General features: G+C 39.3%; 1 protein-coding gene across 15 annotated transcripts in view; it reads right to left on the minus strand.

The window, feature by feature from the left end:
• PARD3 (par-3 family cell polarity regulator) overlaps positions 1-24251 on the minus strand; it is a 629285-nt gene that overhangs the window by 212360 nt on the left and 392674 nt on the right. For 7 of the 15 annotated variants that reach the window (XM_036842192.1, XM_036842191.1, XM_036842188.1 and 4 more), the window contains 4 exons: positions 21382-21571; positions 16295-16446; positions 15177-15221; positions 8914-9141 (listed from right to left, as the gene is read on the minus strand). In XM_036842192.1, coding sequence (XP_036698087.1) covers positions 8914-9141; positions 15177-15221; positions 16295-16446; positions 21382-21571 — 615 coding nt within the window. The remainder of the gene's footprint in view (positions 1-8913; positions 9142-15176; positions 15222-16294; positions 16447-21381; positions 21572-24251) is intronic. The other 8 variants (XM_036842184.1, XM_036842195.1, XM_036842186.1 and 5 more) reach the window with 4 other exon arrangements.

Here is a 24251-nt window from a genome sequence, read left to right on the forward strand (position 1 = left end):
CTTTGACAATTTTACTAGAATTATTTGTTCAGACTTGTTACTAGTGTTAAATGAATTGGTACAAACATCCAGGGAAATACAAAACAGAGAAATACAAAATGAAAATGACAGCATTACTTCTTATTTGCCAGTAAGCAAGTACTCTTCTCCGAGGGCATAGCTCAAAGCAGTGTTATTAAATATTTGTGGACTGAACAAATAGCCCATCATATGAAAACCATCCTTTACTGCTCCCTGTTTAGAAAGAACTACTCTAGGAATTAGAAATATCTAATAATAGAAGCACATATTCTTGAGTAATTTCCAATTTACTTTGGAAGACAAAGGATTAAACGTAATAACTGGACACAAGATTATGCAGTCTTCAGAATCTATCTTCTTAAAATTTAAAATGAGTGAGTTAAAATGAGACATTAGTAATTGGAAAATTTCACTAGACTTAGCAAATCCACTGACCACTACCAATTTCTATTGACTAATGTTAGGTAAAATACAATATAATAAAAATAAATGAGGATTGAACTCCCAGGCACTGCAAATCCTGCATAGGACTTGAGAACATTTTATTATAATTAAATAAATATATATACATATATATTTTTATATATGTATACACATATTATTTTTGTTTCTTATTTTAGTTGAATATTTGACTTTGGAAAAGGAAGAAAAGATGTAAGAAATGAACAGCTAGTGACACAGATGGTATTGAATAATAGGATCTGCTTTTCTGGACCCTGACTTTTAACATTAGAATGATGAGCTTTTGGCAATGGAAAAACTTAGCTTTTTCAGAACATTTTAAAAAAACACATACACACACAAAGCTGGCAAGAAGAATTAAGAAGCTTTTATCCTAAAATGTGGGGTGGGAGTAACAACTGATATTATGAAGAATAGAGAACATGACTGACGGTGAAAGGAGAAAAAGCCATGAAGGAAGTGGGTGACATATAACAGCAGGTTTAGAGAAGGGTTTTCAGCAACTGGAGGAATGTTCAAATAGATGATTCCTAAAACCCACTCTTCTAAAATTAGATTTATTTCATTAAAAAAAAAAAAAAGCCAACCTCTTAGTTTACATTGGGGTAAGGAGTAGAGAGACAAAAACAATAAAACCACACTTCAAAGAGTTTAAGACTTATTATCAAAAACCATTCTTTACTTCTACTTCAGAGTCTAAAGTTTTCTTTAATGCATCCCTCCAAACAAACAGGTAAAATGTTCCTGAAGATCTTGGTAGAATGCCACCTCCACTATCCCCCCTGCCCAGGAGAAGGCTGCAGAACAAATACAATGAGGATCACGCCCTCCATCGTCTGAACGCTTGCAAATTTGCTTTCAGTGTATAATTGATTTTCACATACAAATGATGGTCCACAATAGACACTGTTTCCTGTGCACAGGGGACAATGTATAAAGAAGCTGAACGCTTTCCTTTCAACAGACCCAATGGACTGGCTACACAATGAAAATGGTAGCACTCAAAACCCTGCTGTTGGAGTTGCCAGTAAGAATTTTATTTTTATCAAGGACTGAATTGGTGTCAAATGCATATTTTAACAATATACAAAAAAATTATGGTGTCAAGAAAGGAGTGTCCAGGCCACTGCTCTGACTCTTTTAAGTGAAAAAACAAAAACAAAATTAAATAACAACATAAAAACGTGCAAATGTGATGAAACAGTGAATGGAGAGCAGTGCTCTGTTTTGCTATTTACTGAGAAATCAAAACAATTGTCCCCTAAAAGCCAGTGTTCTTAACTCCCATGCCCTACAATCCAAACTGGGAGATCCACAAAATTTCTTGATGTTAAAAAAATATTTTATATTAAAAAGTCTCAGATACATCTATATACAGATTTTTCTTGAGTTACGATGGGGTTACGGCCTGCTAAACCCAACATAAATTGAAAATACCGTAAGTCAAAAATACACTGAATACACCTAACCTACCGAACATCATAGCTTAGCTTCGCCTACCTTAAATGTGCTCAGAACACTGACATTAGCCTAAGTTGGGCTCAGTCATCTAACACAGAGCCTAGGTTATAATACAGTGTTGAATGTCTCGTGTAATTTAGTGAACACAGTACTGAACGTGGAAACCAGAACAGTTGTCAGCGTATCGGTTGTTTCCCCTTGTGATCACGTGGCTGATTGGGAGCTGCGGCTGCCGCCAGCGCCCAGCATCTCCACAGAGGATCTGCATATCACCTGCCCGGGGAAAAGATCCAAGTTCAAAGTTAGATGTACGGTTTCCACTGAACGCACATCACTTTCGAACCATCGTAAAGTCCAAAAATCCTAAGCGGAACCATCGTAAATAGGGGAGCGTCCATACCCAGTTGGGGCTTTAGAAAGTCAAAGGAAAACTAGATTGCTTGGGAAAAAGTGTCTTGAAGAAGGAAGATGACAGTCCACTGTACACAAGAGGGTAGGGGACAGTCAGGGCAGTGAGAAGGTAAGCCTCGCAGACAGTGCATGGTCTGCGTGAGAACGCACGCGGGCGCTTGAAGGAATGTGAGGACAGTGTGAGCCCAGAGCTCACTCAGCCAATGTAGAGACAGTCGGATCAGTTAAGAGATCCTAATAGTAACTTCAGATATCAAAAAATGAGGATTGGGGCTAGATTGGGCAGAAGGAGAGAAATTAGGAGATTTCATGGGGGAAAAACTAAGAAAACTTGGTAATGGAGTGATTACACAGTGAGATGATGATTCAAAGTTTCTGAGCCTGGAGGTACTAATGAGAAAAATCACATCATCATCATCCATCTTTACATGTGAGATGCTAAGCATGTAAACGCACTCTCTCCCTTTCCTCTGGCTTTGCCAAGCATCATTACTCACCTGGAGTCTTGCATTACGATCATAGAACCAGTCTTGCCACCGACACTGCTACTTACCATCCCATCCCCAATAAGCCATCCCATACAGCCCTAACAAGCATATTCCTTTACTTGAAATTCTTCGAATGCTCTTTAAGGTCCTTAGTATGAACAAAAATAATTTAAACGAGGCTGTCTGTGATCTGTTCTCTGACTACGTCCTAAACCTCACTCCTCACCATGCCCTCACCCGCAGTGCACACATGAACCTTAACAGGACGATGGCGGTCCAGAGGTGGTCCCGGCTCCCTATGTTTCCTACGCACCCACTGAAGACCACTCAAGCAATATTACTCATCTAAAACAATACCTCTTCTGGGAAGCCTTCTCCCTACTATCTCCCACACCACTCAACTTCCACATGGGCTGAGTGGGTCTCCCACGGTTTGGTGCCATGGTAACCTGTGTACTACAATGGCCCTTAACCATTAACCACACTGCTTCTCAAGTGTCAGTTTATCCACTGGGTTGAACCATGCCCAGCCCCTCAGGAACTTAGAGCTTAAATATCAGATTTTAGGTACTACAACTCATTCATACTCTATAGTAGCAGTTTCAGTGTAATGGCTTTTCCCACTCAGAAGTTTGTTTAATATTCTAGAAAACTCACAGGACTGCAAATCAGAAGGCATGCATTCTATGATTTTGTTCCTAAGTACGATCTTGGCCATCTATTTACATACTTTTTCCTTATCAAAAAAATGCTTAAAATGAGGATTCTATAATTCAAACACTTCAGATGTGACTTTTCATCATACTTTTAGCTTAACTTACTTTTCGCCTAGAAAAAGAAATGTAAGGAATAGGTAGCTTTGGCTACTTCACATGCTTACACCTCTACTGCATTCAGAAATTTCCTAAAATTAATCAAAGCTCCTTTTCTTAAACTGCAAGTGATACTTAAGTATATAAATTGGCATAAGAGGATAAGACAGGTTATTCTTATTCCCAGCCCTTCAGAACAAATATTTTTTATAGATCAACACCCAATTATCCATTAAGATAGATTAATCAAATGGGAAATCTTTTACAAAGTACTTCGACTTTGAAACCCCTATACTGAATTCTTCCACTACAGATTAACAGTAATCTAATGGGGTTTCTTAAGATAACAACCTAGTTTGCATTTTTTTTGCTCAAAATGTAATGACAGGTGGCTAGAAACGTGGAGGATGCTGAGGGTAGAACATCTGAGATATTCATGAAATACGCTATTTGAAGCTAATAAAATAAACAAAAATTCTCCTGGAAGCTTTCAGATTAGCTGATTTACTAACATAAATTCAGTTTCTTCAAATCTCATACTGCTAACCTAAGTTATGTATATTTTAGAGCAGTGCTTTTTTCTGATCTCCTGTTAAGAGTACTATAAGAAAGTAGGCAAGCTACTCAAAAGCAATCTGTCTCTATGTTTTCAAGGCATACAGTTCTCACATTTAAAATTGTAAACTGGATAGATCTTAAAATTGAGAAGTACAATTAATAGGATAGTCTTTGGTTTTGTTGTGTTTCACCTCCTTGACCCCGACAAAAAGCTGTTACTGAATTGATAGTAAGGCTGACAATTTGGCAACTTTTAATAGAGAAAAAAAATGGGACTCTATATTTTGAAAAATAAAACAAAGCAATGTTATATAGCATCCATGTTCTTGGTTTCAACAGAAACTGATTTATTATGGGGGATGTAGGAGCTGCTCGCTGGGAGCCAGGCGGGGAGTGTGATTTGCATAGAAGAGGGAGCAGATTGTAGATGCCCTGACCTGTCAAACACAGGTAGGGCCTCGGAGATAATGGGTCCCAGAATACAAAGCTCCATCTTGATCCAGACAGACACACACAACATGGAGAGGCCAGATGGATTAAATGAGAGACAAAAACGCTGGCTTCTGCCATCTCCACAGGAAGCACGTAAGTGTTACAGAAGATGACAGATACCAGATACCACATGGATCCCGCCCCAGTCTCTTGGCCCCCATTGTTGTGTGCATGCCACAATTTCGATGCTGCTGAGAAGAGGCAAGCCTGTTCCGAGCCATGAAAGAGAGTCACCGGGGAGGACCTCGACCCGACTGACAAGAGCAATCAACGAGACCTCCGCCTAAGCCACTTTCCTGTAAAGAGGCAAAGGGCTGCACGGGACAGAAACAGGCAGCTGGGTGGTACAGGTAATGCCGCCCCCATGTTTCCAGGGTGCACGGACTGCATCCTCACAGGACAGCCATCTAACAAAGACTGTCTGCCCAGACAGGGTCCTCGTACAGAGCACCGCTCAACAGTGACTCGGCATCTTTAACTTAACGGCGGCCATAACTGAGTCCCCTGAGTCCCACCTCCGTACAAGAAAGGCCCTGTACAAGGTCCTTTCTTGTACGGAGTGTCCCACAGAGCACGAGGACGGCAGGGCCTAGACATGTGGCCGGGGACAGCTCCCATATGGCAAGGATGCCGGGCGAGGCTGCACAGGTGAGGACGCACAGGCGAGGATGCCGGGCGAGGCTGCACAGGTGAGGGACGCACAGGCGAGGATGCCGGGGGAGGCTGCACAGGTGAGGGACGCACAGGCGAGGATGCCGGGCGAGGCTGCACAGGTGAGGGACGCACAGGCGAGGATGCCGGGCGAGGCTGCACAGGTGAGGGACGCACAGGCGAGGATGCCGGGCGAGGCTGCACAGGTGAGGGACGCACAGGCGAGGATGCCGGGCGAGGCTGCACAGGTGAGGGACGCACAGGTGAGGGACGCACAGGCGAGGATGCCGGGGGAGAAGCACAAGCAGGAACACAAATGCAGACAGTGGAAGAGAGCGTGTGGATCACGCCATGAGAATCCACAGCCTGACTTGGAAAAGGACGGTGTTTAGGGAACTAGAGGAGGAGCTAGCCAAGCGGGGCTTCCTTCTCACACCTGTACCTAGTCATACGTAAAGGTGACAGTCTCATGACCACCAGCAGTAACACCAGCCTGGAGAGATTTTTTTTTTTTTTTAAAGAAAAACACACGGTTTGCTGAGGCACTGGAGGTCTCAGACGTGCGGGTCCAGTGTGGGACGCAAGCAGGAGGAGTGAAATGTCACTGCTGTCCCGAGTGCCACAGCCCGAAGCTCGCTGTGTCTGGGTGTGCGTCTCTCACAAACAGTGGGGTCAGTCAAGCAGGAGTCCATTTACTGATGTGACAAATAGTCACTGACTCCAATGCTTTGCCGAGCTCTGAGCCTGGTTACGCAGGAATAAGACACGGTGGTGTCTTTCTTCGTGGACTTTACAGACAATGAGAGAAGGAGGCAGGCAGGACTGAGGTCAGTAAGTGAAGGGGGAAACAGAGTCATGGAAAGTTAAAACTGGAAAGAACCTCAGAAAAGGAACCATCTAAACCGGAGCTTTTCAAACTTTTTCTGGAAAACTGCGAACTTCCTTTTTTTTAAACTTAAAATTGACAAAGAACCACAACGTATGAAAAGTGATTTTAAAAACCCAGGACTGGGAATTCCCTGGTGGTCCAGTGGTGAGGACTTGGCGCTTTCACTGCAGGGGGTTCGGGTTCGATCCCTGGGTAAGCTCCCACGAGCCACGCGGCGCCCCCCCCCAAAAAAATTTAAATAAATCAATAAATAACACACGACTGTTGAGGCGACAGCGGGGTGTGGGGGAGCTGGTGACTTTGACAGAGCCCGCCCACTCAGACGCCCATGTGCTTACCGGCTCCCCGAGACCACCGAGGCCCCCCTCTTCACTGGCCGCCACACACACAATCTGACCATCAGTGACCTGGGCGTCCAAAGCTTCAGTTTTACAAGTGAGGGAATTAAAGCTCACGGAGGGTGAGAAGAATGTGGATGGGATCTAAGTGATCTGGACCCCAGGCTCACATCACCCTACTCATACAGTTTTGACAACCCGCACTGCAAACATTTGAAATGTAGAAGAGTTGCCTTTCTCTGGCCATATCCAAAGTTCACCAGACTGGTCTGGAAAAATACATCATAAAGTCAGGACTTTGGGAAAACCCAGCACTTTGTGGTCTCAGGTGCACCTTGTCACGGTGTCTCTCTCAGCTCTAGCCCAGAACTTTCCCTGCCCTTCACAAATCGTAGTTTGTCTATTTACTTGGTTTTGTCTTGATGATAGTTGAATACAAAAGTTTTCATATAAAATACTTAAATCTGTTCTTTCCAATTAAAAAAGGAAACTAAGTTTATATAGGGACAAATTTAGATGTTCACACCAGTGGGAAGCTCTGGAGGCTACAGAATTAAGAACATGCCTGGTACTGATAGCTATTCCATCCCCTGTTGCACACTTGAAATAAGTGATATATGTGAGAACATTGCATTTATGAGGGAATTTAAATAACATTTTAACCAGAACAAGAAAAAAGCTCAGAAGCATAAACTGTGCTTACAAAAACAAATATGGAGGTGCCAAAGCACTGTATCTCTTATTAAATATGCACCCAGGACAGAGGCAAGATCCCTAAGTGATATAGGGTCCCCACCCTAGAAAGGCAGAGCAAGTAATACTGGTAAGGCTGGCAAGGAACCACTGATACGCCAGGAAAAACCCAAGAGGGTTGAAAGCTCATATGACTCAGGATCTTGGAGACCAGGATTGGCAGCAAAAATAGGAAATATGTTCTTCATCTGGGAACAATGAGCTGCATATATTTGAAATCACTGGCTGGATGGAGTGAACAACTGTCCAGATTTAGACGAAGAAATCTGGGGGGAGAAAGCAGTGATCCTCTCCTAAGCTTTGCTTTGTGTGTTACATTATGGCAGAAATATTCATCTCCTGAAACACATTATATCTGATAGGCAAAGATTATATAATTTTGCTTTAAATCTCCTCAGAATGTGATTTTCATTTAAAACTCTCCTTCCCCAGCACAGTTTTCCTTAGGTACGTGTGATCAAAGTGGTTCACCCAAAAGTTAAATTGTAATTGTTTACAATCCACCTAAATGATCTCTGCTTTAACCTTGGGCAGTGGTGTCTCCAGCTTTTCTTCTATTTTTTTTCCCCCCTCTAGCTTTTCTTACAATGGTTAGATGGGTAGAGTCACTTTGAAGTTAGAAAACTAAAATGTGATTTAGTAGATACGAACAATATAAGTTAATCAATAATTTTTTCTATTAGGACTCTAGTCCTTTCTCTTCTAAGTAAATACCCTACTGAGTTTCCTCCTTACGTTTAAATTGCATGGCTATTTTTATACCATAAATATTTAACTACAGTGACAACTCCCTGAAGCATACATTTGTACGTATTTATAAATGTTACTTTTTTCTCAATATACTATGGAAAACACATTGCTCATTCATGGTAACCTTTGACTTTCAATAATCTTGGCTTAAAATATTTGGCAATTTGGAAATACACATACACAAATATGTCTTGCTAGCTCAGTTCAAGGAAAGCAAGAGTAATTCATAAAAACAAAGCAAAAATATGTTATCAAAATCACAGATGATTACATGTACTCATCTGAGATATATTAAAGACATACTATACAGCAGTAGTTTTCAAATATTTTGGTCTCAGGATACCTTTATACTCCTAAAATTTATTAAGGACTCAAAATTTTATGTGGATTATGTCGATCAATATTTACTAAACTAAAACTGAGAAAGTTTAAAAATACAAATTACTTTATAAAAAATAACAGATTTCATGTTAACAGAAAATATGGCTTTTACAAAAAAAACCACTGTATTTTCCAAAAACAATTATTGAGAACAATGGCAAATCTCTTTAATATCTAGCTGAAAAGATTCTTCTATCTTCTCTGCATTCAGTCTATTGCAATATCACATGACATCTTGCCTCTAGAAAACCCAACTGTACACTTGTGAGAGAATAAGAGTAAAAACGGTAAATAACATCTTCTTCTTATTATGAAAACAATTTAGATCTCCTAGATCCCTTTGAAGGGATGCTGGGAACTCCTAGGGCTCCCTGGAGCACACTTTAAGAACTGCTGCTCTATAGAGATGCCTGGCATGGCTACTCTTTCAGACATTGTAAACTTACATGTCTCCATGCCTTCATCGTCGTCATCTGCCGCAGGTTTATCATAGGACTTGTCAATGGCAGCTCTGAAGCTTTCATTGCATCCCCTTCCTCGGATTATCCGTGGCCGCGGGCGATGGAAAGGAATGTCCCCATTCAAAGTCACCTCAGCGACTGCTGTCTGCAGACTCTCTAAAGAGCTTGACTTCTTCAGACCCAAGGAAGGCCCCACATCTCTGCTGGGAGAACCTTGGAGGTTTGCAAAAACAAAATCTTAGTTAGAATGAGTGGAGAAAATTACATGTCTGAATATCTAAAAATTGTGGAAAATATCAGGCACATAAACAAATTATTTGCTCAACGTCAACTTCTGGAATGTGGGTGGCAGTAACTAATTTTAACTTTTCCCAAATGTATATTAAAGTAGGTCTATTTTCTCTATTCTCATTAGGAAACACTCTGAGTTATTAATTTCCATTTTTAGCTTAACAGATGAAATCTTTGCCAAATCATTTGCTCCAAGTTATGTCAATAATATAAAAGAGGCAGAATAACCCAGGAGCTCATTTGAAAAGCAGAATGATGAGAAGGCTAAGGGAAGCAACCAAGACTAAGCTTCAAAATGTAGCTGAAATCATTGTTTGGCAGTTTAAAGTTATTTACAATGGAGGTGAAACTTTCACCTCAATGAGTTTCATCAAGCCTTTTCCTCATCATGGTGCAGGTTCGGACAACTCAGCAAGTAAGAAAAGCACAAGAGACCACGTGTTACCAATAGAAACAGGGCACCCTGGCACCAGGTAGAAACCTAATTCTGGAAAATGGTAGTTCTCTTGGAAAAGCAACACAAGATGTGAATAGAAATAAACTATATAAGGGCGAGAGAGAGAGAAGTAAGGGAGAAAGGACTCAAGAGCTGGATGTGAGTACTTAAGATCTCCAGGCCTGCAAAGAGAAACAGGTGATGAACAGAAGGAACAAGACATCACAATTACCAAGAAAATCTCAGTAGGATGGCAGGGGAGAATTCAGAGGATTAAAAATGTGGCTCTGGGGACTTCCCTGGTCGTCCAGTGGTTAAGACTCCGCGCTCCCAATGCAGGGGGCCTGGGTTCAATCCCTGGTCGGGGAACTAAGATTCCCACATGCCGCCACTAAAAAAAGATCCTGCATGCCGCAACGAAGATCCCTGTGCCGCAACTAAGACCCAGTGCAGCCAAATAAATATTAAAAAAAAAAAAAATGTGGCTCTGTGACTTGAGGATCTAGGGCAGGAAGTCCCGAGATGGTAACCAAGCTTTAGAAGGCAATCAAAATGGATTTCTTTAACCAGGTAAGACAACCTCATCCATCATTCCCTGACCTGGCCCTCAGAGGTAGATGAATTTAGTCTCTAGATGGCTGAAATGCCAGCAACCACTAGCTGGGCAATCCAGGTTATAGAACTAGTTCTTCACTTATACTGTTAAAAAGACAGGTGCAAAAAAAAAAAATGGGAGGGTAGGAGAGGCTGGATAGTTTCTCTCCACGTGGGGCCATCAGCCCATATGTGAATCAATAATTAAGGAGTAGCCTTGATATGTTATCACTTAGAAGACAAATAGTTCTAACATGGGCTTTCCATTGCTCAGAGTATAAAACAGAATAAAAATTAAATTGGGAGAGTCAAAACAAGAATTATCTTTTTAAGATTCATTTACATGACACCTTTCACATAATTTTCACAATGGGGTAGCAGTTTTAAGTTAGAATAAGTATGTTAAAATGTAACATAGGCAGAAAGGCAGACAGATGACTCTAACGAAGAAAAAATATTCTATAAATCATTGTGCTTGGGAGAAAAATATGATTTACTTAACTTTTTCCATGCAGGTTTGTATATATTTGATTATTTATTTTATGACAAAAATTCACAAGAAATATTTCTTTCTAGGATGATCAATCTTACCTTTTCTCTTGATAGCCCTATAATTTTTGACAAGTTCATGTTTTAAATACCCATAAAAGTCATGTCACAGGAAGGAAAATTAATTTTGTTCCTAAGAATGTAAGAAAAAGTAAGAAATCAAGGAATCAGAGAGAATGGGAAAAGATGATTCCTGGGTAGGGACATTTACGTTCACATTTTCTAGAATTAGCACTAGGAAGATCTTTTTCTGAATAAATCATGCCAAACAATTTTCATAACTTACTAGTTTCATTTAGGTCCTATAAACATTTATAAGGCAAATGTTCAGTACCTTCTTGGCTTCATAAAGGACATGTATATATGTTTATGTATATATGTATGTATGCATGTGTGTATCTATATGTATCTATGTATATATCTCCAATGAAGATTTGATGCTTCCAGTAAAGATTATCATAAAAACAATTTATGGGCTTCCCTGGTGGCTCAGTGCTTAAGAATCTGCCTGCCAATGCAGGGGACACGGGTTCGATCCCTGGTCTGGGAAGACCCCACATGCCGCGGAGTAACTAAGCCCACGTGCCACAGCTCTTGAGCCTGTGCTCTAGAGCCCACGAGCCACAGCTACTGAGCCCACGTGCCTCAACTACTGAAGCCCGAGGTCCTAGAGCCCGTGCTCCGCAACAAGAGAAGAGCAGCCCCCACTCGCTGCAACTAGAGAAAGCCCACGTGCAGCAACGAAGACCCAACGCAGCCAAAAAAAAACAAAAAAACAAAAAACAAAATTTATGTATGAAAAGTTAGCTGAGATTTGACTTAAGATACTCAGAACACTAAAAGCTTTAATAATTTCAGAAATGGCATGAGTATTTATTCAAATAAATGTATATATATTACATGTATATAAATATTGATATATGTATAGATAAATGTATATATGTATTTATTAAGAAACAAAACACAAGCAAATCAGGGATCAAAAAAATGATGGAATTGTAACTAAATAAGCAATAGATATTTTGTAAGCACAACTCGGAGCTTACTTATCTACTCTTTTCTCTAAATTCTTAACACTGTAGTATAACATTTTGGCAAGATGTTGATAATTACATATGGTGGGTATTGGGTATATGGTAGGTAATAAACTACAGCCTTTATATATGGTTGAGAATTTTCATAACATCTGTAATTTGTGCATCTATAACAGGGATCAGCAAACTATGGGCCAAATCTGGAAAATCTGACTGGAACACAGCCATGTCCATTCATTTGCATATCCTCCATGGCTTGCCTTCACACTATATCAGAACTAAGCAATTGCTCCAGAGACTGTTTGGTCTACAAGATCTATCATATTTACTCCCTGGCTCTTTACAGAAAGAGCTTGCTGACTCTTGATCTATAACATTTTAGATAGATCAACTAAATATTAACATTTATAACATCTATAATGGATTTCATTCATGCAAGCGGTATGTTTGTCAAAGAAACTTTAACAGAGATTCTGTTAAGTAATAAATTAATAAGATTCCTAAATGAGGATCACTGAGATTCCTAACATCATAAACTTATCATTTAGCATGAATAAAAATTGAAAATATCTCTCACTATATAAAGTAGGGGCAAAAGAGTAGTTTTATTTACACACACAAAAAATCAATGTCTCTAAATTTTAAATAATTTTTAAATTATTGTAAATGTAAAATAATAATTTTTAAATTATTTTAAATTTAAAATAATAATTTAAAAATAGTATTTTGAAGCTCCTTATATAAATCTTTTAGGTCATTAGGATACTTTGCTTATTTTTTATAATCAAGGATTAAACTATTAGAAATACAATTCTCTTATTCCTGTTCCCTCTTTTCTTGCAGAAAGTAAATTTACCCCCCAAATATCATAGAAGATTCCAAAATCCAGGAATAAAGGGGGAAATCATAATCATACTATTTTCCTTAGGTCTATTTTTCTACTCTTACCTACTAATACCTCTCTCACCAATAAAAAGGAGAGGATGTCTTTTGCAAGGGCAAAGGGAAATGGAATTCAATTTTCATTATGAAAGGCTTACAGCTAGACAGATGATCTACACTAAAATGCCACTGTGACTCTACCAAAAACCTTTGGACTAAACTGTAAAATCATGATAATCTTAGCAATTCAAGTGAAGTGAAGAAAGAAAAATAACTGAAAATCTGTTCACTGTCTAATACTGGAGGATGGGAAGGATTCAGTGTAGATATTTTATTCATTGTAGATTTAAAAGCAATAGACCAGAACTTTGATGTCTATGTAATAATTTTTTGCCCCAAGTTTTTCCAATTTAATTCGGTAGGATAGATCACACATAGTATTTTATAAATGCTTTTTATCTAGGATCTAACTAACATTCTAAGACACTATGAAAGCAGATGATTCAATTAGATGATAAAAATCTGCCTTCTCACCATGAAAGTTATTTAATGTTTTCAGTTGAAATCTGGATATTATTATTATTTTTTAATCATAATAAATTGTTCTTTTCCTGTTAGTGAGTTGGTTAAATTAACTATTTTCCTTACTTTACCTAATTGGCATATTATATAAAGTCATGTTCTTTAATCTGAGCAGCTCAATTTGTTTTCTATAAACATTAACTTGAACAGGGGTTACATCTTGAAAAGTACTGAATACCATTAACTCCAAAAATGAATTACTAATTTACATATGTAAACTATCAAATAATGTTTTTCTTTAGCCCTGCTTCAGAATTCCAAAGAATGTTATGTTTGATAAAAGAAATAACTACTTAATAAGGGCTGAGGCTATTGTTAATTGCCCTGCACTACAGTTAATCCAATGATTTATTGGATGTAGTTTTTACAATCTATCTTTACAGAATGTGAAAACCAACCATGTCCACAATTATCTTTACATATGTATGTGGGATACACATTTTTCAAGAAGCCTAAAACTAATTACTACTGCAGGTTAAAAAGGTGAATTGAAGCTAATTAGTGCTAAGTGGTATAACTACATCATACTGGATCTAGAATAATTAAAACGCTATTCCAAACTTATAATAATAAATCAAAATGCTCAATTGTACAAAGCACATGACTTTAATTACACATAAAGACTTTCCTCTGATTATTGTCATAAAATAACATATAAAGTAAAATCTACTATCATGTAAAACCCAGTTCAAAATAATCCATTGTTTCTACGGAATGATTTAGGCAGCATCTTAGAAGCAAGCCCTAAATAGTTAAAAATAAAAACAAAAACAAAAACAAGGGCTTCCCTGGTGGCTCAGTGGTTAAGAATCCGCCTGCCAATGCAGGGGACACGGGTTCAAGCCCTGGTCCAGGAAGATCCCACATGCCGCAAAGCAACTAAGCCTGTGTGCCACAACTACTGAGCCTGTGCTCTAGAGCCCACGAGCCACAACTACTGAGCCCGCGAGCCACAACTACTGAAGCCTGTGCTCTAGAGTCCGTGAGCCACAACTACTGAGCCTGTGAGCCACAACTACTGAAGCCCACGTGCCACAACTACTGAGCCTGCGCTCTAGAGCCCGCGAGCCACAACTACTGAAGCCTGTGCTCTAGAGCCCGTGAGCCACAACTACTGAAGCCCACGTGCCTAGAGCCCGTGCTCCTCAACGAGAGAAGCCACCACAATGAGAAGCCTGCACACTGCAACGAAGAGTATCCCCCTCTCGCCGCAACTAGAGAAAGCCCGCACGCAGCAATGAAAACCCAACGCAGCCAAAAAATAAATTAATTAAAACAAAAAACAAAAACAAAAACAAAACCTTCAAGCAGGTTCACAAAGATAAGGATGCAATATATAGTCTAATTCAATGTTAGGTAACTACAAACTAATGCTTGCATCAGAAAAAGATCTAAGCTTTTCTGAGTGACTAATGAGAGCAATACTAGATACTGTCCTTCAGTGAAAATATTTATATTTGTGCCATTATCCGTCAAACCAAAATCACCACTTTGAGAATCATTTTTTGGATGTTAACCTAAGCATCAGATAGATGACTTCGAAACAAAGAATCCACCCTAAGAGATCACGTTTTCAGGATTTTGACTTTTTTTTTTAAATTGTGACAAAACATTCCTACACAAATGTAATTAAGAAGATCTAGGTTGTTTTAGCATTTCTGAAGCACTAAATTATATTTCCATTTAGTATGTACTACAGTGATAAATTTCTTCTCACAGAAAATTTTCCTTTTCTTGTACAGTTTGATTTCCTACTATGAAAACATCCGTGCCAGCCTGGAATATTTATGTTTACATGCTATGTGATTGGCAGCTCTATAATTATGATAAGCTCCTTGGACCACAGTTTCTATGGCAACAGTCTAAGTGTCCATTCTTACCTGCTTTCTGGTCATCCACTGTATTGAGTTTAGTCTCGTCAGCTACTGTTAAAAGGTAAATGTATAATGGTTAGCCCAGTTAGTCCCACAGCCCAACATGCTTCAACCATTCCCAGATCTTTTCAGTTAGGTGATAATTCTTAGGTAATATTTCATGCAAAATATATGAAATATCAAGCAAACATTCATAATCAAAAAAAAAGGGGGAAAAAGCAGTGTCTCCATGCAATGCCAGTCATCTCATTTCACAGACACGTGTGTTATTGATATGTTAGCATATCATAATTAGCCAGGCAAGGAATAGCCCGATTTTTCTTTTATGCATGGGATAAATGAATGCTTTTAGTCTCGAAGTACAAACAGCCACCAGAGAACAGCGTAAATACGTTATAGTTGATTAACAAAGGTTTTTCTCATCATTCAATCGGTGGATGGATATAATTAATTAATTAATTAATTTGTTTGTTTGTTTGGTTTGGTTTTTGGTGGATTTGGATTTAAAAAGAGACACTACCTGATTGGTGTTTGATTGAACAACTAGGATTATTTTCCTCCTCTCATTTGCTTCCAAATACTTTCTACAATAAATATGCTCTCAAATTATGACTCCAGTTAAAGGCCTTAATTATCAACACATAAGAGTTTCTATCAAATAAACATTAAAGGACAGCAATGGAAGGAAAATATCATGAAGTAACCAAACTCTAGACATGGATTGAGATAATGGTTTCTCTCCAAAACTGCTTCTTCTGGTTCGAGCATCCCCACAACCAACCAAATCATATTCCAATGAAATTGGTTTTCAGCAGCCAAAGTGTTAAAACATTTCATTTTTTTCAAATAAAGATACATGAACAGAGCATGATATGCACATGTGTTTGTTTCTTTTCTCATCAGAAAACATATATATTAACATATTGCACATGATGTAAACATGCCACTTAGGAGAAGTATGGTTATCTCAAACCTGGAGAAAAACTAATTTTTGCCAAATTGCCTCATTTCGCATTTATTTTCTCTATTGCTCACAGTAAACAGACATGTGTTTGGGACCATCGATTTTCATCTGAAAGCATCTAAACCGTATTTAGATAAAGATTCATGGAGATTGTACTCACTACCTAAATCCATGCTTTTTGATTTTCGCGTTTTAACGAAATCCAATTGACTGGCATCTGAAAATTGCTTTGTGCGTTTTTCTGACATACTCTGACGTCCAAATCCCTCTCGTTGAAAAGCAAGAACTGGATCGACGTCTGGACTCAAAGAGCTGGTGTGAAGAGAAAGAGAAACATAAAAACATTTACTGAAAATAAGAGACATGACGTTCAGGAAAGTCCATCTACACCTGTATGTATGAATGTGTGTATATGGATATTCCTCAGAAATATTTAAACTAAATAGCACAAATATAGTCCATCAAAAAAACTGTGGTTGGGCTTCCCTGGTGGCGCAGTGGTTGAGAATCTGCCTGCCAATGCAGGGGACACGGGTTCGAGCCCTGGTCTGGGAAGATCCCACATGCCACGGAGCAACTGGGCCCATGAGCCACAATTACTGAGCCTGCGCGTCTGGAGCCTGTGCTCCACAACAAGAGAGGCCGCGATAGTGAGAGGCCCGCGCACCGCGATGAAGAGTGGCCCCCGCTTGCCACAACTAGAGAAAGCCCTCGCACAGAAATGAAGACCCAACACAGCCATAAATAAATAAAATTAAAAGAAAAAAACAAAAAAAACAAAACTGTGGTTGTGTAGGAGGTGACGAGAAAATACGACATTCATTTACATTTAGAGCAATTCCTTCTCCATGTGAGAAAGACAGAATCTTTGAGGAAAACTTTCATATATTAATACAAATACTGGCAGCTAATTAGTGACTATATGAATTGCAACTGAATAGAAGTTTTGAAAAGGGTATGTTCTGCAGACCTGTGGTAGACAAGGGGGAGGGGAATGGGGGAGGAATGGATTGGGAGTTTGGGATTAGCAGATGCAAACTATTATATACAAAATGGATAAACAACAAGGTCCTACTGTATCGCACAGGGAACTCTATTCAGTACCCTGTGATAAACCATAATGGAAACGAATATGAAAAAGAATGTATATATATATATAACTGAATCACTTTGCTGTACAGCAGAAATTAACACAACATTGTAAATCAACTATACTTCAGTAAAATAAAGTTTTTTAAAAAAAGGATATGTTCTGGTCATCTTATATATCCTTTATCTTGTGTTTCAGAAAAAAAAAAAACACCTTTATGGCATGTAGTTTTATGAGGATGTAGCTTCTCTGCAACTTAATCAACTGAGAAGAAATCAACTCAACAAATCACGATTAGAACCTATTCTGATGAAGGTGTGGTGCCGGGTACCAAAGTCAAAGTAATAAATAAGAAAAGATCTCTATGCCCTAAGAAAAATACCAAACCAGAAGCACACAGAAGACGCTGTGGATGCGTGGATGGGAGAGTGAATGGCATTCCAGGGAGTCAGGAAAAGCATGACTAAGTCTGGATGGCATTTGATTTGTGTGACACCAACACAGTGGCTCCAGCAGAGACGATGAAGCACAGGGCAGATCAGTGGTAACAGGATACAGTATCAAGTGTTTTCACGATGGAAGTGGCAGGGGAATCGGTCCTATTTGTAAAATCCCACGAACACTTTCAGAAGCACCACCAGGTGTTGTGAGCCCAGCTCCACAATGAAGTGGTTTTTCTCTATGCTGAGCACACTGAGTAAATAGAGAGCTCTCCTATATCAGTGTGGAGTCACCTTGCCTGTGTGGCCAGGTAGGAGAACATCCCTCCACAGCTCACTGGACACACTAGAATGTGGCGGCCTCTCCACTACGTCAGTTTCCACTATACAAGCCCTCCTTATGCTTCTGCTGGAAACCAGCATCTCTAACCCTGTATTGGTCCTATGGGAATGACCATGCATACTGATAAAAGGGTAGTGATCTGCTCTGGATATACATCAGAAATTTAGCTGCAATTCACTGTGCATGAAATGACAGATGGCATTAGGGAAGGGCTAAACCAAAAACTGTGACAAGGAAGACATCAAGGCAGTGCTTCGCCATCAGGTGATGTGGCCTGAACGCTTTGAGCCCCTGTGTCTTCATTGGCTCCATGAAAAAAGGAGTGGCCCCAACCACTGGCCGGGCCACTGAGAGAATTCAAGGACACAAGGGGAAAGCCCTCAGTAAACTGCAAACCACCATGCAAAATAAATTATTATTAGCCAACAAAGACTTGCTATCTCAAATTTTCAAAGTTATGAAAATTATGATAACGGAAACGGTATTTAAAAACCAACCACCAACCAAAACCTCAAAAAGGAAATGAACAATCCTTTTCCATCTTTTCCACCAAGTACAGAGCAGGGCCCAGGGAGGAGGCAAGGTAGGTGCCTGGGACTCAGAATTCAAGGGAGCTCTGATCTCAGGGTCCTGTGAGTTCAGGGGCCACACCTGAGAGTGAGAAGCTCCTTACGTTTGCTCCCCTGGGCACCTAGCTTGCTCACCCTTGTTCTGGCCCAGGGACTGGGAGCTCAGCCCAAAGCAAAAACGATTTTTTTATGTAAAACACTATGTTACATCCTAATCAATGTTATTTTGTTTGCATCCTACACTAAATCTTTTCATTTTTAATATATCATATTTCATCTGTAAAGCCCGGAATAAATTTGACGTTCCAGGAAGAAGCAGGGTCATGTTCACCTTGAAGCTTTAGGTGCTCCTTCTCATACTACTCTGCTTAGACCCTATGTATGTATGTATATACATATGTGTGCATAGCTCCAGCATATATTATGTATATAAGTATAGACTGCTTTTACACAATTCTTAAATATATATGTGTGTGTATATTATGCTTATATAGTAGTATCCACATACGACTATGCTTACCATACTATGCTTATAATTTCCAGGGCACATACACCCCAATTGGAAAACACAGTCCTAGAAGTGAAAAATTAAAACCCACATGGTGAGAACTAGGACCCAATTTTGCAACAATAAACACTAAATATTATATTTGAACTAAGAGTAATTCTTTTTGTTTGTTTGTTTATTTTGGCCGCGCCATGCGGCATACGGGATCTTAGTTCCCCGCCCAGGGATCGAACCCGCGTCCCTTGCAGTGGAAGCTCGGAGTCTTAACCACGGGACCGCCGGGGAAGTCCAAGAGTAATTCTTTTAGATACTGAAAGTTGATCTCTCCGACCATCCTGCACACGCTCATCAACCCTTTTCTGTATCGTGTGAATTACACTAAAACCTGAATTCCAAATAGGCATCAAATGTGTGAACAGAGTGAATCTGCAATACATTTTTAATAAAAATTATTGGTTAAAGGTTTTTCAAAGAAGTACAAATTGTTGTTGCTGAAAGCCACATATTGGCGTATTTTTTAAACTAATTTTATATCCTCTGAAATTATGTTGTCACTAAGATTAGAATTTGCTGTTTTACCTTCTTCACCTTAAAAACGTTGTTATGTTCCCTAAATCAATTCATGGATTGAAAACAAGTATATTCTATCAGTTAAGAAATGCAAAGTTTAGCCATTTGACATATTCAGCCTTCCACAATCGTGCAGCGAAGTGTACACATACACAACTGAAAACGGCAAATGAGTTTTTGAGTGAATAAGCATCTTAAAATAACTAAATATTCTTAAACCATAACATAATTAATTCTTCCCTATCAATATACCCATTAAACTAATTTCAGACGCAAGAAACAATACGCTAGGATACTTAGCAAGTTAGTCTGCAGGACTGACAGCTGATTCTTTAAAGAATGTAACCATACCCTGACCCCCCCCAAAGTTATTAAAATTCCAGTTATTAATCCTGCCTTATTGCCCTTTTGTTTTCATAACATTTTCATCAAGGATTAGGGAGATATTGTCAGGCTGGAAAAGCTTACATTTTCTGCTGTGATTCAGAACAGCTGCCATTCTTGTTTGGATAACCCTTCATTCATATTCTTTTCCAGCCCCTGCACATTCCCCACAGCAAAATCATACAAGTCCTCACTGTTTATGAATCCCCTTAGGGAAATTAATGCCACACTCCAGCCCTGCTCGTTGTTTATTGACTTTCACCAATAAAGCATTTCTTAAGGCCCCAAACATCTATTCCTACGGCTGCCTTCAAAATTCCTCACCACGGTGGAGACTCAAAAGGTTTTTGTCCCTTCGATGAATACTGCAAATATCTAATCCTTACTTTCTCTGTCATTGCTTTCACTTTCAGAAAGAGATATAAACTGCAGCGGTAAATGCTACAGCATCTGATTCAAGTAGGTTTTTACTTTGTATGGTAGTTCCCCCTCTACGTTGAACCAAAAAACTCGTTCAAAGATAAGCTGTTATCACGCGGGCTTGAGGGTAGCTCAATGCCACAACACTGAAATATCATTTTGCTGATGGATTCTTGAAAGGGCAATAAGAAGATTCTGGTATAATGCTTCACATGGTTGCGTTCATTATCACTACAGCCTTCCAAGGTCATCCCTAGGAGGGACTTTCCTTTCGCTTACTGATGTATATAATTACTAGGCACGCAAATGAAGACACACATCCACATTTATTTGCCACACGTTGGCTCAATAATATCGAATGCTTTCTTCTATTTTGAGAGATACAGGAGAAAAAATAGCATTAGACTGCCCCTTAAGTCATAATGCTAGAAGTAAGTACAAAGACTAGTAGAGTTATAGCACTCTAAAAAGAAAATCTGAAAAAGCCTCTTCCCGCTCCCAGAACATAACAACTATTAATTTGGCCAAAGTCATCTAATTGTTACAAACTCTCAGCCACCAAAGGGATTTGCTTAGAATTTATTTATGGAATAGAAAAACAATTCGTCGAATTAACACAGATCTAAAATAAAAGTTTCACTTGTGAAACTTAACAAATGAGTAGGGTTTGGGGGTTAGTGGTAGTTTTCTTGTTCGGCTAAACTCTTAACGATAGCCCTAGAAAGGCTAACACAGTTGGGCAGGTTTATGAGGTTGGGGGGAATCTTTTGTTTGAGGAGTGACAACTACGAGTATTAAATCATTATTATTAAATCAGAACACCGCTATAAAAGACATTCATTCACTGTGCTCGGTGACAGACCATTTAACCCTAAAATCAAGTGTGACTGCAATTAACCGATGTTTCCCAACAGTGCTCTTACCACTCTGCTGACTCACTGATGCCGGCCTTGGCCCACGCGCCAGTGTCCGTCGTCACAAATCCTACATCATCGTGGGAGCTGGAAGATGACTGGTCAGAGAGATGTGGGGGGAGCACCGGCAGCCTGTCATCCTCGATAATGACAGTGTCGTCTTGGGGCATATTCACCGTGGGGGACAGCTGGTATTTACCTGTCCAGTGGAGAAAAACAAAGAGAAATTCTAGACATCCATCTAAGGGTTATGTATATGAATGTTAATACTTTGCTACATTAGAAAAAGTCTAAATTTCCAAAATCTGCTCGACCTGGTGGGACAAAATAGAATTAAGTAAACTTATTTTTCATAAATGAATGTCAAATGGAGACCTCCGGTCTATTCCTTCCTCTGACACGACAGCTATGGCGCTCTGGGTGTGGTATTCAATGTCTCTGGTATTAAGTTTCCTAAGGCCAGAGATGATCTCCAGAATGACTTCTAATGTGAAAATGCCACGTAGATTCGAAGTTCTTATAGTCCTTTGAAAAATTTTATCAGGAAATTTGGAGGGAAGCCCTGCAGACTTACATCAATCATTCACGCATTCACTAGCTGGGCACCTACCACCTGGCAGGTTTGTAAGGAAGACTTAATCTCTGCCTCTCAATGGCTCACACCTCAGACAAGGAGATAGATAAAGTGGTAATTGATTGGTGCTCTGAGTGATGTGCCAGAAGTGCCCTGGCATTCACTAGTGCTGGTAATCGCCTGGGTAGCTGAAGGAAGAGGATGAGGGGAGTCTTAAAAAAAGTCAACATCCGAGATGGGTTTTGAATGATTAATACGATCTCTTCTACTAGAAGAAATCACAACATTGATTTTAGACATCAGCAACATCATTAAATGCATGATGGAGAAAAGTGCACAGTGCACTCAGGTGACACTTCAAAGATGAGTGCATGCAGAACCGGGGCCTTGTGGGGAGATGGCAGGAGTGATATTAAAGAGAAAAGATTAGGATCTCACTGCCCAGAGGCTTTTCAGGCCAAGACAGGGGAGCTTGTAAATTTTGATTTATTCAATTAGGATATAGTGTTCTCGGTAAGAAAAGACCCAGAACTGTCCACATTGATCAGTTTCTTTCAGGAAAATCTGCTCAGGTTCCGGGATCTGCATGATAGGTGTTTATCGTTCCTGGGATAAAATCGTAATTCAGGGGCCTGAATCCTTAAAGATAAAGCTGGGGTCCAAATGTTGCCATCTTCCTCCCCAAAACACCTATAGTTCTTCTGGCTTCCTCCTCAAATCTTGTGCCATATTTCCTCTGAGCAAGAACTCATGGGCGAAGCTTCGGTTCACATGGATATCTTGTGAAAGGCTGTTCTCAGAGAAACATGCATCACGGTGTGGTGTCGTCCTACTGGCCTGTCTCTCCCAACAGAGCAAGGAGAACGGACAGTTTCCCTGTCACCTTACAGGAGGATGGAAACACTGTCATTTCAAGTCCAATGTCCACAGCTGTTAAGTCAGCTCTCCTGGTTCCTATGCAAATAAAAAGGATTGCTGCACTTTCCCACTCCTACCACCGTTTCAAACAGGGTGCCCTTGTCCTTTACGAGTAATTGCTTTTAAAAATAGCACAATAGCAATGTGAAGACAGTTCATGAACATTTTAACATCTGCCTTAAGATCTAATTTTTAAACATTCACAAGAATGTGTAAACGATCAATTTCGTTTTAACACCATTTTGGAAACTGGGAGATAGCACATATAGACTTGAAGGATTTTTAAAATATATATTATTCTAGACATTTCAACAAAGGAGCAAACATTAAGTTGATCTTTTCAGGACAACCCACAAAAGCAAACTTGCTAGAAATTTCAAATGCAATCATTACTTAACACCAACTACTCTATTACAGAAATAATATATGTTCACTGAAACCTCTACTCAGCAAATTATCATGAAAAATACTCTGTTTTGATTTGAAATGCATCCATTTTGACAAACTGTGAAAACTAGCAACTGTTTATAAACGCTCATGATAAAAATGTAAATCAAATTTAATACTTCATTGCTTCCCTTTCCTGAATTCAAATCACTCCTTTATGTCTACTTGAGTTTTAGGATATTAGTACAGAAAGACAGAAATCTGTTCAATAAAATATCATTCATAAATAAGATTGGACATTCCAGCACTATTACCTAAAGAAACATTTCCTTCTCAAAACATACTTTTTTTCCCCAAAAAGTATACAGAATGACAAATCCAAGTTATCCCTGGTAGCTCACCGCTGACAAGGCACATGTCACAGCATTAAATGCCATGTCCTCACACAGGCAAAATTTATTGGAAGAAACTATATTGGTGTAATATAGCACATTCATTTCTAAACACAAAAACAAAAACGTTTATGCAATATATTCTGAGAGACAGTCTAGCAAGCAGTATGGAACACAGAATGGTTCTTCATGTGACAGTCCTTTTTTATGTTGTTTTGAGTAGAAATATTGTTCCTTAGGTGATCTAAAAATTTATACCTAAATAAATGGCAGGAAATGTCCCTATTAACAGTAAGACAAGGATTCAGCTTTTTTTCTTTCCCCTATGATTCTGGAGGCTAATATTTCAAAAGACTTGAGAATATATGTTTTCCATCAATTTTCCACTTCTTAACATACTTGCGACGAACAGTGTTTTGGGATGCGGCTCCAAGAATATATTGGGGGTAATGAACTAAGCTATCAAACTACATATTCTACCAAACTCCCCTTTGAATAACTCTCAATTATGTTTGCAGGTACTTGGCATATCCTAAATGTGAACCCTTCAAAGGGTGACTTCAGAAACCTTTGATCCGGTTTTTGATGAATAAACTTTCCTTCCCTCA

This window comes from Balaenoptera musculus, chromosome 2, assembly GCF_009873245.2.
Source record: "Balaenoptera musculus isolate JJ_BM4_2016_0621 chromosome 2, mBalMus1.pri.v3, whole genome shotgun sequence".
NCBI classification, from domain to species: domain Eukaryota; kingdom Metazoa; phylum Chordata; class Mammalia; order Artiodactyla; family Balaenopteridae; genus Balaenoptera; species Balaenoptera musculus.